The sequence below is a fragment of the Saimiri boliviensis genome, chromosome 14 (genome assembly GCF_048565385.1).
Source record: "Saimiri boliviensis isolate mSaiBol1 chromosome 14, mSaiBol1.pri, whole genome shotgun sequence".
Classification (NCBI taxonomy): Eukaryota; Metazoa; Chordata; class Mammalia; order Primates; family Cebidae; genus Saimiri; species Saimiri boliviensis.
Genome location: NC_133462.1, coordinates 22,220,754 through 22,238,264, shown reverse-complemented (window position 1 = coordinate 22,238,264; position 17,511 = coordinate 22,220,754). Strand labels below are relative to the sequence as shown.

General features: G+C 58.0%; 1 protein-coding gene across 1 annotated transcript; it reads right to left on the bottom strand.

Moving 5' to 3' along the window:
* Positions 1-9: 9 nt before the first annotated feature.
* Positions 10-17,102, bottom strand: SLC7A10 (solute carrier family 7 member 10). Its single transcript, XM_003937319.3, has 11 exons — positions 16,805-17,102; positions 6,878-7,082; positions 4,542-4,693; positions 4,199-4,324; positions 3,976-4,129; positions 3,130-3,253; positions 2,941-3,044; positions 2,528-2,624; positions 2,193-2,342; positions 425-602; positions 10-140 (listed from the first exon to the last, which is right to left on the bottom strand). The coding sequence occupies exons 1-11, from the start codon at positions 16,953-16,955 to the stop codon at positions 10-12; spliced, it is 1,572 nt and encodes a 523-aa protein (XP_003937368.1). The 5' UTR covers positions 16,956-17,102.
* Between the last annotated feature and the right edge of the window lie 409 nt (positions 17,103-17,511).

Genomic DNA, 17,511 nt, shown 5'->3' with positions numbered 1-17,511 from the left:
ACAAACATCTCATTGTGGCTTCAAGGGCTTGTCTGTGGCGGGCAGTGGGGAGGGTGGGCAGGGGCCATTCTCCTCTTCCTCGGGGGCATCCTGGGGGTAGACCACGAAACACAGCTCCTGGCCCCAGCGTGTCATGGACTCTGAGGACAGACAGATGGACCTTGGGCCCTGACCTCGTGGGATAGAGGTGACCCCCAGCTCTGGACACCTCCCGTTGGGCAGGGATTTTCAGGGAGCTGCTCCGTCAGTACACGTGGATTCTGGAAACTTGGGGTACATCTTGGGGAGGGCCATTTGGCGGCGACTGGGCTCTGTGTTCCCACCTCAGCTGCTTGACACCCAGCTCTGGGTGAGACTGTAAGAAGGAGGTCTGGTCCGCGGGCCCCGCCCCCTGTGCCACGTGACCTGTGGCTGCCTGGCTCACCTGTGAGTCTGTGCACACACTTCGGTTTGCTTCTCCAGAACACTCCCAGAAAGAAAATGGGCACCCCCGTCAGGATGATGATGACGCCAACCCCACAGACCATGGGCTCTGAGACGAAGCTGAAGACCAGCAGGAAGGCCCAGAAGACCAAGTAGGCCACGGGGATGAGAAGGTTCACCTGGGGAAGGGGTAGCAGGAACACCGATAGGGCAGAGACCCCAGCTCTCTGCACCTCCGACCCTCGGGGGCGTTTCCTCCCTTCCCTGGGAGCTGGGGCCTGAATTGCAATTGCACTCAACTACACCCCCTCTTGGTGACAAGCCAGTGTTTTGGAGGCCAATTCGTGGGTCGGGCCATTGGCCAGTTTTGCTGAAGACGTTTCAAAGTCTCAGTGGCGCAGAGCTCCACCCAGAGGTTGTCTGTGGACCTGACGCTTGCACTTGGCTGGAGGTCAGTGATTTTTTGGTGTTTTACATTTCAGGCACTGAGCACTTCTCCACTTAAGGATTTATATACACATCGTGGGGGGCTTTACTTTTTTTTTTTTTTTTTATTTTGAGATGGAGTCTCGCTCTGTTGCCAGGCTGGAGTGCAGTGGCATGATCTCGGCTCACCGCAACCTCCGCCTCCTGGGTTCAGGCAATTCTCCTGCCTCAGCCTCCTGAGTAGCTGGGATTACAGGCACGTGCCACCATGCCCAGCTAATTTTCTGTATTTTTAGTGAGACGGGGTTTCACCATGTTGACCAGGATGGTCTCGATCTCTCGACCTCGTGATCCACCCGCCTCGGCCTCCCAAAGTGCTGGGATTACAGGCTTGAGCCACCGCGCCCGGCTACTTTTTTTTTTTTATTTTGAGATGGAGTCTCGCTCTGTTGCCAGGCTGGAGTGCAGTGGCATGATCTCGGCTCACTGCAACCTCCACCTCCCTAGTTCAAGCGATTCTCCTGCCTCAGCCTCCTGAGTAACTGGGACTATGGGCATATGACACCACAGTCAGCTAATTTTTGTATTTTTTAGTAGAGATGGGGTTTCACCATGTTGACCAGGCTGATTCTCAATCTCCTGACCTTGTGATCCGCCTGCCTTGGCCTCCCAAAGTGCTGGGATTATGGGTGTGAACCACTGAGCCCAGGGGGGCTTTGCTTTTAGCTCAGGCTGTGGTCTTCTGTGTTTGTGTGGGCTCATGGAATCCCGGCAGCCTTTGTGACCTTGAACAGCTCCCGAGTCTTGTTTTCTTTAATTATTTTAGAGGAAGGGTCTCCCTCTGTGGCCCAGGTTGGAGTGCAGTGGCCCTAGCAGCACTCACTGCAGCCTTGACCTCCCAGGCTCAAGCGATTCTCCCACGTCAGCCTCCCAAGTAGCTGGGACCACAGGCTCACACCACCACCCCAGGCTAATCCTTTAATTTTTGATTTTTTTTTTTTGCAGAGAGGAGGTCTCATTATGTTGCCCAGGCTAGTCTCAAACTCCTGGGCTCAAGCCATCCTCCCACCTCGGCCTCCCAAAGGGCTGGGATAGGCATGAGCCCCTGCGCACGGCCCTGAGCCTCACACTGTCCCTGTCTATACACTGGGAGCATTCAAAGCACTGACCGCATGGGGCTGCTGTGAAGAGTGGGTGCCTCAGTGCAAGGAGAGCCCTGAGCAGGGCCCAACACTCCGCAAAAGCTGGCACCTCCCGCCCCACCTGCCCCTGATGCCCACTGTGGATGCAGGGGTGGCTCTGGCAGCGCCCGGCACAGGGGCCAGCCATCCCAGGGGCCTTACCTTGATAGGCCTGTGGAGTGCCGGCCGCCTCCAGCGCAGCAGCAGCAGGCCCAGGATGGTGACGCCGTAGCAGAGGTAGTTGATGAAGGACACGTAGTTGATGAGCGTGTATGTGTCGCCCACGAGCATGATGATGGCCGTGGCCCCGCACTGGGAGAGGACCTGGGGCTGACGGCCAGCCCCCAGCCTGCCTCCTGTTGCCCCTGCAGGATAAGCCCTGGTCCCACCCCACACCCCTGCCCCGGAATGGCTCATCCCTGCCATTACCCGGAAGGTCCCTCGTTGCCGGGTAGCCCTGCCTCCACTCCCTGCCTAGCCCAGGTTCCCCAACTTACACAGACGAGGAGGGCGGGGATAGGGGTGCAGCGTCTGACATGGATCATGGCCAGCAGGCTGGGCAGGTGCCCCTCTCGGGCTCCAGAGAAGCACAGCCTAACATCGGGGACAGAGATGGGCACCGGCCACATCCTGGGTCTCGGCTCCGGACCTGCTATTCCTCTGAAGTTGTTGCTTCTGACCTCCCTCTCTGATCCCCCACTGGGCAGTTCTTCCCCTCATCCAACCCGCCTCCCTCTTGCTTTGCTTCCCAGTTGTGATCAGACACTTGTTACCGGTGGGATCATCACCCCAGCTTCAGGCGGACTCTTCTCCCGGCAGGTTTCCCTTCCTCTGGCCCCTGGCATGACTGGCACACAGCTGCGCCCCAGCCTTCCCTCCCCATGCCCACCTCTTCCCCCAGTGCAGTTACCTGGAGGAGGTGAACAGGTAGCCATTGATCCCTCCGAAGGTTGACAGTGCCACGGAGACGGGCATGACCCAAGAAAAGTAGCCCAGCAGCTTCTCCCCGAAGGTCTGAGTGGGCACAGGAGAGAGGCCGTGTGTGAGGCTGGGGCAGGGGCCTGGGCAGGAGCCGGGGACCGAGCAAGGGACCACTCACCACAGCCACCGCATTGGACGAGAGCAGCTCCTGGGGGGACATGGCCGTGAAGTAAGCGATGTTGGTGAAGGTGTACACGAAGGTCACCAGTGGGATGGAGATGAAAATGGCACGAGGTAGGTTCCTGGGGGCAGGCAGTGGAATGCGTCAGGGTCAGCTCCTGAGGGTGCAGGGCCCCGGAGACCCAGCCACGGGAGCAGCTGATAGTCTCTATGTCTTGTGTCTGCTGAGGGTGTTGGGGCAGGAAAGGGGGTATTGCTGCCCAAGACACAGGGATGCTGCTGTCTGACCTTCCCCACCACCCCCACCTGGACACAGGATGGGAGATGGGGGAGGGGCCTCATCACATCTTGAGGATGATGAAATTGCATACAGCAAAATCAGCCTGGAAAATTCCCCAAAATGGCCCCAGAGCCCACTCCGAAGACCAAGGGTCTTCCTGGAACTCTCCAGTCCCAGCTGCTCGGCTGCAAAGGTTTGCTGTTGGGATCGCTGGCTGAGCATCAGACGCAGTCATTGGCTTCACTCGTAGGGACCATATTGTGTGCATATGCATCATTTTAGGCCAAATGCAAATCTCTGGATCTATTTACAGCAGGATGACGATATTCAGCCTTTCTGAGGCCCTGCAAGGGGCTGTGACGTGTCCATGGCCCGAGAGAACAGGGCTGGGCTAGAATGCAAGCTCCCCCACCCCCCACCCACCGGCTTTCTTTCCAGGGCAGCAGGCATGGGACACCGATGACCAGCCTGAGCCGCAGGTGGCAGTGGGGCTGGGCAGAGAGGCTGCCTCTTCCATCAGAGGGCCTGGCTATTTCCCAGGGCCTGGTCAGGGGCCCCACTCACTTTCGGGCGTCAACCATCTCCTCGGTGACATAGTTGAGGAAGTTCCAGCCACTGAAGGCGAAGGAGCCCTGGAGGAAGGCCAGGGCCAGGTGTCCCACGGAGGGCGTCATCCAGAAAGCAAAGGCATTGCTGGGCCTCAGCTCCTCGAAATGTCCTGGGGGGCCCAGAAGTCAGGGGTCAGCACCGTCTCCCCAGCCCGGCCCTCACCCCCACTCGGCCCTACCTTGGAAGATCTGGAGAAGGCCCACGCCAATGATGAGAGACAAGGCCAGCAGCTTCCCGCCTGTGAATACATCCTGGATGCGCGTGGCCCAGCGCACGCTGGAGCTGTTCACCCACGTCAGGAGCACTGTGGAGAGAAGGTGAGGGTGGGCACCGAGGCTGGGACCTTTCACAGTGGACCACGGCCAAGTCCAGCCCAGGTGGCCCGAGAACATTCTGCAGCAGTTGGAATGCAAGAACCCTAGACTCGAAGGGAAAATCTCACCCCGCTGTCCTGCTCTGGGCAGGGTGGGGCCGCCCGGGCAGGCAGCTGGTCTGGGGAGAGGCCCAAGGGTGATGCTTACTCAGGCAGGCCATGGACAGCATCCGGGAGGCTGCGGCGGGGGGGATGCAGTTGGGGAACACGGGCTGCAGCACGTAGTTGGAGAAGGTCATGGAGATGACGGCCAGGCTGGTGGGGTACATGATGAGGACCGCACTCCAGAGCAGCAGAAAGCTGGAAGGAGCGGGGGCGCGAGGGGCTCAGGCCGCCTAGAGCCCTTTCCGGCCAACCCGGCCCTGATGTGTGCAGCAGGGCTGCCCTGGGCCCGGCAGCTCGGGGCTGGTGAAGGGACCAGAGGCCCGCACTGGTCCAGGGAGGCAAGGTTAACCCTGTTGAGGTCTCATGGCTGCGTGTACAGACTTTCAACAGAGAAGGCATTATTCATACTTCAATGTTGACAGAGCTGCCGCGGGGCAGGTGCTGGGAACCACATGGGCACCAAACACCTTTCTAATGATGACTACAACGCCCCACCCCCCACCCTTGGACACAGTCTGTTTCCCGAGCTGGGGTCCCTGTCCCTAGACCTCTCAGCTTTAGCCCTGGCTCTAGCAGAGTCCTGTGGCTGAAGATGGGTGATTCTGAGCTGTGGCCCCTGGCCAGCCCTCCAGGGAAAGGACTGCCTCATCGGGGATGCCAGCCGCCTCTGGATCACCTGCCCCTTGCCCGGCTTCTGGGACATCCTAGCTCCGTGGCCCCCTCCTCCTAGGCATCCCCTCTGCCCAGCGCTGCAGGTTGGATACTCAGGGATGAGGCCCTGGCCCTCTTCTCCCTCCCAATGTCCTCTCCAGGCCTGAAGCATGATTCTTCTGTTTTCTGAGTCCCAGCCCCTTTGAGGACCCCCTCTCCAGAGGAGAGCACCACAGACGTACCCACAGCGGCGTGCAAGCCCTAGCAGGTCCCCCCATCCAAGGCTGCCCAGTTAAGGGCCCCTGGCCCATATCCCTCAGTACAAACTTTGTACATTTCAGCCCAGATTTTTCCTCTGAGCTCCAGAACATCTAGGAGCCTCTCAGTAGGAAAGTGGGTGCCACCCCCCCTCTCCCTGTGCTATGCTGGCTGCCCCATCTCCTTGAATCAGGCTTCTAAATGATTTTAGAATCTGCCTGTACCTTTGTGGCTCTTGGCACAACTCAGCTGGACAGATACAACAGCTTCAATCCCCCGATGCTCTTCAAGCCCCGGCGCCTGCCGTGAACCCACCGTGACCTCACCTCTAGCTGCAGCAGACTCCCTGAGCACACCTGGGCCACCATACCCTCTGTTCATGCTTCCCCAGTGCCGGGATGCCTTCCTCACCGGTCAGCTAGTCCAGGTGGGGAAAATCTTCCTCTTCCCCCCAGCCTCGGGGCAAACACTGCTTTCCTGGGAGTCCTTCCTAGGAGGCGCACTGCTCTCTTTGCTGGGTGGCTGCTGCCTCTTATATCCACTCTCAAAGCAAGGCTCCTCCAGGCCTTAATCCCATTTAAGGGGCTGCTTCCTCGCTGTTCTGTGAGCAGTTTGGGGACAGGGGCAGACCTTTCTATCTCTGCCTCCCAGCCCTAGGCTCACAGTAGGTGGTCAGCAAATGCTCCCTGGTGAATGAAGGAAGAACAGCAAGGTGCTATGGAAAGGGGACCTCTGGCCGGGCATGGTGGCTCATGCCTGTAATCCCAGCACTTGGGAGGCTGAGGCTGCATCACTTGAGGTCAGGAGTTCGAGACCAGCCTGGCCAACCAACATGGTGCAACGCTGTCTCTACTAAAAATACAAAAAAAATTAGCTGGGCATGGTGGTGCGTGCCTGTAATCCCAGCTACTCAGGAGGCTGAGGCAGGAGAATTGCCTGAACCCGGGAGGCGGAGGTTGCGGTGAGCCGAGATCACGCCATTGCACTCCAGCCTGGACAAAAAGAGCAAAACACTGTCTCCAAGAAAAAAAAGGAGGTGGGGGGAGGACATCTTACAGGGTGTATGATAAGAATATCGCACATCCCTCCTCGCTCCTCATGTAACATATGGGTTTACCAAAATCGAGACCCTTCCTTGGCTGGGCACTCACATTACCTAGGGGTTTCAGAGAATAAGAGTCCCCCGTCCCTAAGTACAAGGCAGGGGGTGGGGTCCAAAGGGACCTCTATTTGAAACAAGATCAACAGAGGCCCAGGGGCCTGCAGGAGTGCCCAGCACACATCAGTGGCATGGGCCTCAGTGCCAACTGCCCTGGCCTCAGAAGGCTGTCTAGCACTCCCACGCCTCTCCATCCACCACCACGACCTCCCTAGGAAGCTGGAAGCAGGAGTGGAAACTGAGGCCAGGACTCAGCTGGCCATCCCATTCCCGAGAGGGTGTCCCCCTGCCCACCAGTGCCCCGCACTCACCCAGCCAGGCCCCCGAAGATCTCTGTGACGTAGGCGTAGTCCCCACCGGACTTAGGGATGGCAACTCCCAGCTCTGCATAGCAGAGGGAGCCCAGAGCCGTCACGCCCCCACCCAGGACCCAGACGAACAGGGCCAGACCCACAGAGCCTGAGTGCTCCAGGACCCCCTTGGGTGAGATGAAGATGCCCGAGCCGATGATGTTCCCTGTGTGGGGAGAGATGGGGAGGCGTCAGGCCTGGGGTTCCCTTCACAGCCTGGCCTTCGTATGGGGATCTGCCTGCCACCAGGAGGAAGAGAGCCTGGGGTGCTTCCTGGAGGAGGAGGAAGGAGGTAGGCTGGAGGTGTGAGATGCCACTGGCCTCAAGCTCAGCAAGTGCCGTTCTGGGCTCATCATCTACTTCTTCCTCAGTCCCTGACATGGGAAATGTCACCTCATCCAGCTGCCCAGGCCCCTCTGCCAGAGATGGGACCTGTCTGACTTCCTCAGCCCTCCATTGCCCCTGTGAGGTGGGGCCGGCAAAGTGAGGAGGCTGAACCACCTGAGCGACGGCAGACAGTGGCTCCCCAGGGACCTCACAAGATCCATGCTCAGCCCTCACGTCTGCCTCAGAGTCCCAGGCGTATCAACCTGCAGCCACTTGTCCTGCTTCCAGCCCGCTGGCCAGAGCTGGCCCCTAACGCAGGATTTTGACCACTCTCCTGCCATTTTCCCACTAACCAAAGTCCAAACTCATGGAGTGGCTCAGGAAGTAGCATCTCCTCCATGAAGCCCTCCTTGACCACATCGGGTTTGGGATCCTCTTCCTATTTCACTTTCTTTCTTCCTTTCCCTCCCTCCCTCTATTCTTTCCTTTTTTTTTTTTTGAGACAGCTTCACTCTTGTTGCCCAGGCTGGAGTGCAATGGCGTGATCTTGGCTCACTGCAACCTCTGGTCCCAGGTTCAAGCAATTCTCCTGCCTCAGCCTTCTGAGTAGCTGGGATTACAGGTGTGAGCCACTATGCCTAGCTAATTTTTTTTTTTTTTTTAAGTAGAGATGGGGTTTCACCATGTTGATCAGGTTGGTCTCGAACTCCTAACCTCGAGTGATCTAGCTGCCTCAGCCTCCTAAAGTGCTGGGATTACAGGCATGAGTCACCACGCCCAGACTTCTTTCTTTCTTTCAGAGAGGGTTTTGCTCTGTCACCCTGGCTAGAGTGCAGTGGCATGATCATAGCTCACTGAAGCCTGGAACTCTGGGCTCAAGAGATTCTCCCACCTCAGTCTCCCTAGTAACTGGGACTCCAGGTGTATCACCACACCCAGCTAATTTTTTTTTCTTTTTTTCTTTTTTTTTTTTTTACTTTTTGTAGAGACAGGGTCTCATATTGCCCAGGCTGGTCTGCAACTCCTGGGCTTAAGTGATCCTCCCTTCTTGCCTAGGATTACAGGTGAGTGCCGCTACATCTGGCTAATTAAAAAAAAAAAAAATTGTAGAGTTGGGGGGTCCCGCTATGTTGCCCAGCGTGGTCTCGAACTCTTGGGCTCAATTGATCTACCCACTTAGGCCTCCCAAAGTGCTGGGATTACAGGCAAGAGCCACTGTGCCTGACCCGTCTGCTTTCTGACACGCTGGGAAACGTTCAGAGGGGCCAGCTATGGTCTGTAGAGCAGGTTCCCGGGATGAGCAAGACTCTTGAGTGCCTGCTGAGCCCTGAGCTCCACGAAGAGGGACAACGTTCTGGGCTATATGGGTCTCACCGTCTGTGCACGGGAATCAGGTAACCTCACTGGAGAGCTGCAGTAGGGCCTGTCCAAGAAGAAATAAACCCGGAAACTCAGGCCTTGTGAACAAATAGCCCTGGTGAGACCAGCGGCTCAGCCCCCATGCAATGGCCACAGCAGACCCTGTCCTGGGAGGACAGCTCCATCTCCCTCAGAGCAGGGCCCGCCTCCTCCACCTGCCGGGCCCGCAGGGGGCTGGATAAGGACACCGTTGTAGCTGCCAATTTGCATTCAGTCCTTGTCCACGGTGCTCCCCCACTGCCCCCACCCCCCACCGACACAGATTTCCAGTCTGGACAGCTACGACACCCCACTCGGTTTTCCGGTCACATCCCAGGAGCCCTAAATACATCCAGATAAGGATGAACTAATTCCTGTGCCCCAACCCCCAGAGATAAGCTGTACCCTTAGTCTATTTCTGGGGGTAGAGAAGCGCCTCCCTCATCTAGCAGAGGGGCCCGGGCCTGGGTGGGCTGTAAGGTTTCTAAAGGGCCTTTGAGTTCCCTCCATCTGCCAGCAGGGCCTCTGTTCTCAGGACCTGGCGGAGTGGGATTTGTAGAAAGCCAGGGAGGTTGGAAGCCAGCGGGGGCTGGGTGGCCTTGGAAGGAGCTGAGCATGCTCACGTGGGGAACATCCCAGGCTCTGAGCCACCCACCCTGCAGAGAGCCCGCCATACGTCTGCCAGGCGGGGCCTCCTGGGTGGGGCTCCGGGGGAAGCCACACCTGGCACCCTCTCTTCCAGGGCCGTATCATAAGCCTTGTGCCCAGTGGCTGAAGACTCCAATACTGAGCTCCATGGGGGAGGGGAAGCCACTATTGTTTTGAATTCATGGCCTCAGGCCACAGTTCAAGACTTCCTCCTTTGAGGCTCAAAGGACCACCTTCGTTAGTCAGTGTCTCTGGGGTCCCAGGGGTTTCTCCCTCTGGGCCTAGACCACTTGTCGCATTGGCCCCAGGATCATGTGTGAAGGTGGCAGAAAAATCGCATCACACCCCCTCACTGGCTGCTGCCAGCAGTGAAGGGTGGGTGGGGCACTGCATGAAGCAGCCGGGACCTCAGGCTTGGGTATGGAGGAGGGAGGGGGCTGTGGACAGGGCTGGGGGCCCCCATCAATGCTCCAGTGATTACAGGAGAGGTGTGGGAGGAACCAGTGGATTTCTTTTTTTTTTTTTTTTTTTTTTTTTAGTAGAGACGGGATTTCGCCATGCTGACCAGGCTGGTCTTGAACTCCTGGCCTCAAGTGATTCACCCACCTCGGCCTCCCAAAGTCCTGGGATTACAGGCATGAGCCACCGCCCCAGACCAGATCGGTGGAGCTAGAAGGGGGCTGCTGGGGTTCCTGCTCAGTCCTTCCCAGTGGCGTGGGAGGTCTCCCTTCCAGACCCTGTATTCCGGCCAAGCGGATCTACCTGATTTGGGGAGCAGCAATGAAGAAGCCAAGGCCTTGGGGAACCTGGTTTAGAGGGGCAGGAACTCAGGGCGGAACAGGATGAGGGGGCGCGGGATGGCCTGGAGATACCACTGAGCCCTGTTGGGTGTCTGATCCATGGGTGACCAGAGGGATGTGGGGTCTGAGGCCTCCACATTTCCTGTCCACCCAGTGGAATGACAGCTTGGTGGGCCCTGCAGGTCCCCTGGGGGTTGGAGCTCTGGGCAGGTAGGTGAGGAAGCGAGTGCCCCATAAGCCGGCCTTCCTAGAGTCTCCGCCACCCACCCCTCTTCCCTGAGCCTTTGCTGGGTGGCTTTCATCACATTAAGATGTTTGGCCTGATGGGGCTTACTGGGCTCCTCGGAGGAACGAACAAAGGACCATTGTTCCCCACGGCCACTGCGGTGCGCGCTGACCTATTTCTGGAGGCAGCGGCAGATTACGGAGGTCACAGGGGCGGCCCGTGGAGGTCAAGTCACAAAGCGAGCTACCTCCTGGGGTATGCGCGTGGGGAATGTGCAGTCTGACTCGGGGAGGGGCAGGGAGGGCCTGTCGGGCCAGGATACTGGCACCTGTCCTCATGCCTTGAAGCACATTCTGGACTTCAGGCCAGTGCTGCCCTTTCAAGCCTCAGTTTCCCCATCTGCCAGGTGGGGCCACTGGGCTAGGGGGCAGCAGAGGGCTAGTCCAACCCTGACTTCAGCAGGGAGGATGCACCCTGCATATCTGGGCTGGTCCAAGGGAACGGTCTGCTCAGGGGCCCTGTCTGCTCAGGGGCCCTGTCTCCGACTGTGGCAGGTCTCTCCCCAGCTCACTGGCCTCCCTGAAGCAACACTACCTCCAGGAAGCTCTCCCTGCCTGTCCACTTTGGCCCCTGCAATCTAGACATTGCCCCATGCCCATGATACCTGGACGATGGCTGGGAAGGGATTCTTTTATTTGATGTGGGCATTCTCAACTCTGTCTGGCACCTCAGAGGCCATGGGAAGTGCTTTTGTATCTCACTATGCACTGCCATCTCCCTTGGAGACCCCCTAGGCAGCCCCATCTTTCCTCTAAGACCTGAGCTACCTGGGACCCCAACACCCTGGGGTGATCAGCTGGGGCCGGCTGCGACCTGGGTGAAGCCTCTCCCCCAAGCGCACGGGTGCCCTCACATCCTCACAGTAAGCCTGTGTCAGGTACCTCTCTCTGGGAGGAAGCCTGTGACCACTGAGGTCTGGGCAGCACCCCAAGGAGGTGAGCGGGGACATCCAGGATGTGCCTGGAACTGCCACTTGGCCGGCACCCACCTCCAGCCTAACCCACTTTCTTTGGAGGCAGGGGATGGGCGGAAGTGTGCAGCCCTCTCCGGCTCATTCAGCCCAGCCAGCCTAGCCCAGCAAACCTTGCCCGGGCCCTGTCTCCTGGCCGAGGCTTGTCATGGTCGCTGGTGAGTGCCACGTTGCTGAATGCAACAGTTGAGCCCTTGGCCACGATATTGACTCATCAGCAACATGTGACAGTGGCTCGCCTGTCACTCAGCCTCCTGGCCACCCCCTCATCTTACTGGCTTCTCCCTTCTCCTCTTCAGAATCCCTTATCTTGCATGACTTCTAGACACTGGGTACCCAGGGCTCAGTCCTGAGGCCTCTTCTCTTTTCTTTCCATGGTTTCTTGAAGACCTCATCTATCACCCTGGCTTCTGCTGGCAACTCCTAAATTTATATCCCTAGCGTGGACCGTTCTGCTAAATGAAACCTGCAGTGAACCACTCAGCAGCAGACATGACAGACTTTCCATGATCAAAACGGAATTCCTGACTTTCACCTCCTCGCCCCCAAAATGCTCCTCTCTTTCCTGATCAATAAATGGCAAAACATCCTCCTGGTTGCTTGGGCCACAACCTTGCGTCACCCATGACTCCTGTTTCTCCCCCAGCCAACGTCCATCCCATCACAAATCCTTTGGCTGTCACCTTCCAAACTCGTCCAGAACGGAACCTCCTCTGACACCACGACGGCCACCGCCCTGCCCTCAGCCACCGTGGTCTCTTGCCCGAGAGACCCAGAGAGCCTCCTGACCGGCCTTCCTCCTCCCACCTCCTCCCCTACAGGCTCTTCTCCAGAGTGAACCCTGGAAACCAAACCCCATCACCCCTCTGCTCAATATCCAGGCCTCCCACCGGGCAGAGAGCAAAAGGCAGTGTCCTTAACACAGTTGGCAATGCCCGCACACACTGAACCCAGCCGCAGTTCGACCTGAAATCCCCTGCCCCGCTGTCTGCATCCTCCTTCCTGGTTTGACTGTCTGGTCTTAGCACTTGACAAGACACGCACTGGGCTTGTGCATCTTGTTCGTGAGACTCCCACACCAGGATGTCAGCTCCAGGACACGGATTTTGTCTGTCTTGACCCCTGTGATGTCTCCGGCACATAAGTCAGTGCCTGACACCATTCAGTATGTGGTGGTTGAATAGATGGCTGGGTGTGCCCAGAACTGGCAGGCCCCCAAAATTATAGTTAGAAACTGAGGCTGCCACCCGCCCCGGGGTCAGATGCCCTCGGCATGCATCTGACCCCGGTGGGGGGGTGGCAGCCTCAATTTTCCCACCTGTAAATAGGACTGTGGTGGGAAACAGGCAAGCCCCTACATAGCTGTATGCCTCCCCAGGGCCCCGGGGAGGAGGGGCTGGAGCTCTGCAGAGGTCCGCCTTCCTGGGAAGCTCAGCCACCTGCACACCTGGAGACCAGGGAGGGTCCTGGCTGAGGCTGGGTGAGCAGGGATTGGTTCCTGAGAAGCTGAGGTTCATGACGTCAACTCCTGAGTCCCTGAACACACATCTGACCCACAAACCCTTGCAGGAGCTGGATTCTCAAGCCAAAGAGAGAGCAGAGGAAGGGCCTGGTCAGCAGACCCGGGGAGAGACTCCCACTTTGGAGGATGTGGGTGTGTTCCTTGGATTGTGGATGCGGCGAGGGAGCTGGCTGAGGTTGCTGGGTCAGTATGAGAGGTCTTATGAGTCCAGCCACTGAGGGAGGGGCAGACTCCCTGGGCTGTCTGTTTGTCCGCCCATAGTGGAGTGGGAACTCAGCGGAGCCTAGTTGGACAAGCTCCCAGCTCGGTCCCCAACCCTCCCCCCTCCAGGGCTCTGACTCTGGCCCCAATTTGCCCAGCATCAGAGCAGTATAAAGGGCACTGGGGCCGGGCACGGTGGCTCCCACCTGTAACTCTAACACTCTTGGAGGTTGAGGTGGGAGGATCACTTGAACCCAGGAATTTGAGACCAGCCTGGCAACATGGCAAAACCCAGTCTCTATAAAAAATACAAAAATGGGCCAGGCGTGGTGGTGGGCACCTGTGGTTCCAGCTACTTGGGAGGCTGAGGCGGGAGGATTGCTTGAACCTGGGAGGTCGAGGCTGCAGTGAGCTATGATCATGCCACTGCACCATAGCTTGTGTCATAAAGCAAGACCTTGTCTCAAAAATAAAATAAAAGAAAAGAAATAAAATAAAATAATAAAGGGCACTGGACTGGGAATAAAGTCCAAATCTGGTTTCGAACCCTAAGCCTACCACTTGGAGTACTATCATTTTGCTTCCAACCTTAGTTTCCACCTCTGTAAAATGGGTATAAAAATTCCTACCCTGCAAGGTGGACATGAGATTCAAACGAAATAAAAGAAGAATATGTTTTCTTTTCTCTCTCTCTCTCTCTCTCTCTCTCTCTCTTTTTTTTTTTTTTTTGAGATAGAATTTCCCTTTTGTCGCTCAAGCTAGAGTGAAATGGCTCCATCTGTGCTCACTGCAACCTCCACCTCCTGGGTTCAAGCGATTCTCCAGCCTCAGCCTCCAGAGTAGCTAATTTTTTGTATTTTTAGTAGAGACGGGGGTTTCACCACATTAGCCAGACTGGTCTTGAATTCCTGACCTCAGGAGATCTGCCCACCTAGGCCTCCCAAAGTGCTGGGATTACAGGCGTGAGCCACCACACCCAGCCAGAACATGTTTGCATAAAGTGGTAAGAGGTGCTTTTCTGAACAGATAATTGGATGTGACTGTCCTGCAGAGCCCCTGCCTCAGCCAGCTCTACCTCCTCCAGCCTGGCCAATTCCCTTCTAGCTGTGCTTGTGGTGGCTGGCAGGCGCTACCCAAAACACACTTGATGTGAGTCTCACACCGGCCATAGCCCGCTCTCCCAGGTCTTCCCATCCTGGAAAGCCTCATTTCCCAGTTTGAGCTGTAGCAGAGGGTATATGTGGGACAGAGTGACAGAATCTTCTAGGAGGGTCAATGTGGAAGTTTTGGAGATAACATGTTCAGTAACTAGTAACAAACAAGGTAGGTTATGAAGCAGCACTTTGGGAGGCCAAGGGAGGCAGATCACTTGAGGTCAGGAGTTCGGAACCAGCCTGGCCAACATGGTGAAACCCCATCTCTACTCAAAATACAAAAATTAGCTGGGTGTGGTGGTGCGTGCCTGTAATCCCAGCTACTCGGGAGGCTGATGCGGGAAAACTACTTGAACCCCTGAGGCAGAGGTCGAAATGAGCTGAGATTGTGCCACTGCACTACAGCCTGGGAGACAGAGTCAGACTCTGTCTTAGACAAAAAGAAAGAAGGAGGATGTCAAGTTCTCAAGACTTTTAAAGCGAAAATATGACACTTGCAGACATTTTCGATTCTGACCAGGATCCCCAAGGTATTGGTGGAGAGAGTGAGCCCACCTGGGGCAGAAAGGTAGGGTGGGCTGGGGAGGGGAGACCCTTAGGACATCAGGAGTGGAGGGTGTGCAGACCCCAGCCCAGTCCTCCCTTGTCCAGTCCCCACCTCCTATCACCTTCTGGTTGAGGTTGACCTCTCCTTGCTTTTTCCTGCACCGTCCAGCTTCTTGCCTGCTGTAACCCTCCAAAGCTCCCCAAGCCAGGCTAAGACCATGGCTCCTCAAGACCACCGCTGAGTGCCCCGGGCTTGGGTTCTGTAGCCGAATCCACCATCCTTGGTTGGCCAAGTGGCCCTTTACCCTGGCTCTGTCTTCAAGGTTTGGAGGCCAAGGTAGTAGACTTGGCACGGCAGGAAGAAACTGAAGGGTTGGGGAGTTGTCAAGGCAGACTTGGGCTGCATGGGAAACTTACAGGTCTGTCCTGGGGCAGGGTGACGGTGGAATTGGCCTTCTTTACTCCCAGCACCGCCACCACCACCAGGGCCTCCTTCTGGGGAGAGAGGAGCTGGGCAGCCTCCCTGTGACTTGGGGAGGATGGGATGTGGGGAGGGGAGAGTAGGAAGGCAGGTCAAGGATGGTGAGCTTAGCTGAAGAGCCTGGGCACAGCTGTGTGTCTCTCTGCACCTGCCTGGCGCTTATAGCTGGCTCTGGGCATGGTCTCAATCCCGTGACTCAACCATGATGTGTGAGCTTCCCCTTCCCCAGGGGACAGCTCCTGGAGAGGGTGTGGGTCAAGAAAAAGCTTTAATCAGCACCCTGGCCAAATCTCCAGGACCAGCCCTTCCTTCCAGCAGACAGTCAGGCAGGGGCATCCTAGGTCAAGAAGCTCCCAGGGCCAGGTCAGGACCAGGTTCTGGGAGACAGCATTCTACGGGGAGGGGGTGGGATGGTGGAGAGACCTGGACAGGGGTTGTGTTCAGGGGCCACTCTGGATGTGAAGAGCTGCTAAGGTGGGGTGGAAGAGAACGAGGTGAAGACCCTGGGTCTGCCCTACTGACCCCCCCACTTTTCTCCATCTCCAGGGATCTGAGGGTGGGAGGGCGGTGAAGACACAAGCGCTCCCACTGTCAAGGGACTGGGAAGACTGGCTGGTGGTAAGGTGAGAACAGTCAAGGCCCCAGGTAGTCATCCCACCTCTTCCCAACCCACCTCTCCTGTCCCTTCCTGGAGGGGCTCAGAGGCACCTTGTGTAGACAAAGAAACAAGTCTGGATTAGTCAGTATCTATGACTTGGGACAGAGAATGGAAAAATACCACCACCATTCCCATGACCCCTGAGCTCACTGCCTACCCAGAAACCCCAACGTGGAGGCAAGACATGGACCCATTCTCAGGTGGGGACACTGGAGTCTGCCCCATCTGTCCGGGATCCCAGCCCAGGGAGCGGGGGAGCGGGCTGGCCTTCTGCAGGCTGCGTCTGCCCACGGCTGCCCCCTCCCTCCAGTCGCTGGCTAACCCGCCCCCTCTCCTGGGTCTTGCTGCCAAGCCCCGCAGTCATTGCGTGCTCTGAACCTCCGTCCCCTCTGTGCCGGCTGCGCTTGTCCACTCTACCCACAGGACCTCCTGCTTTCCAAGAATAAGTCACTGCACTGCGTGGCACCCGGACCCTGCACACAGTGGGGACTCAGACTGACCCACAGTCCAGAACTTGGGGAGCTCAGCCTGCTGCAGCCTGACCAGCCCCCACACTCCTCAAGTTCCTGCCGCTCAATGCAGGACTGCAGTCATGGCCATTTCACAGATGAGGAAACCGAGGGTAACTTTCTTGCAAAAGCCCCACAGCAAACTCGAGTCAGGAGTCCAGCCGTGGAGGGGACCCAAAACTCCCCCAGGTGCAGGCGGCTGGGAGATGCGGACACGGAGCTTTGGCACCCTGGACCCCGCGAGCGGTCATTGCGTGCTCTGAGGCCAGACCGCAGGTGCCCCAGGCAGACCCGTCCGAGCGCCCAGAGACGGGGCGCCCCTCTGTTGGAGCGGCTGCGCCCCTCATTTGGCCTCCGCCCGGCGCCCACCCGCCTCAGTTCAGCTCACCGATGATGATGGTGCAGGCGCTCAGCAGCCCGATCTCCTTCTTGAGCGCCACCCGCTCCGAGGCGCCGGGGCAGGGGCCTGGGACCCGGGAGGGCGAGGGCGCAGGCCCCGGGTTCCCGCGCCCGCTCAGCTGCTGCATGTGGCCGGCCATGTCGCTGTCCCGCCGCGTCCCCGCTCCCTGTGCTGCCCTGTCTGTCCGGCCGGCAGCCAGTCCGTCGGTCGGTCGGTGCGCTCGCGGCCCTCGCTGCCGGGACAGCGCCCACAGGCGGGCGCATGCGCTGGCGTCGGGCCCGGGACTGGGGGCCCCGGGCGGCCCTGGGAGGGGCGGAAGGAGGGCCGGCCCGCAGCCCCCTCCCCCGCCTCCCTTAAAGGGAACGCCCCCTCCCCCAGTCCCGGCCTGGGAAGGAAGGAAAGGACTTGGGGTAGATCTAGGAAGGACTTCCCAGTTGGGCGAAGGAAGGGGCCCTCCCGTTGCTGGAGTGGCGTTCATTCTTGGGGTGGGATAGGGGAGCAGAGCTCCAGGCAAGACAATCCTTGCCCCCTGGGAGGCCGAGGGGGACGGCAAGAATAGCAGCTGACCGCGTGTAGGAATCCAGTGTGTGCCGCTTTAGTACTCCATGCCCGCACTCTGTGTGTGTGTGTGTGTGTGTGTGTGTGTGTGTAGGAGACAGCCCGCAGGTGGATCCATTCTACTGATGGAAGTTGAG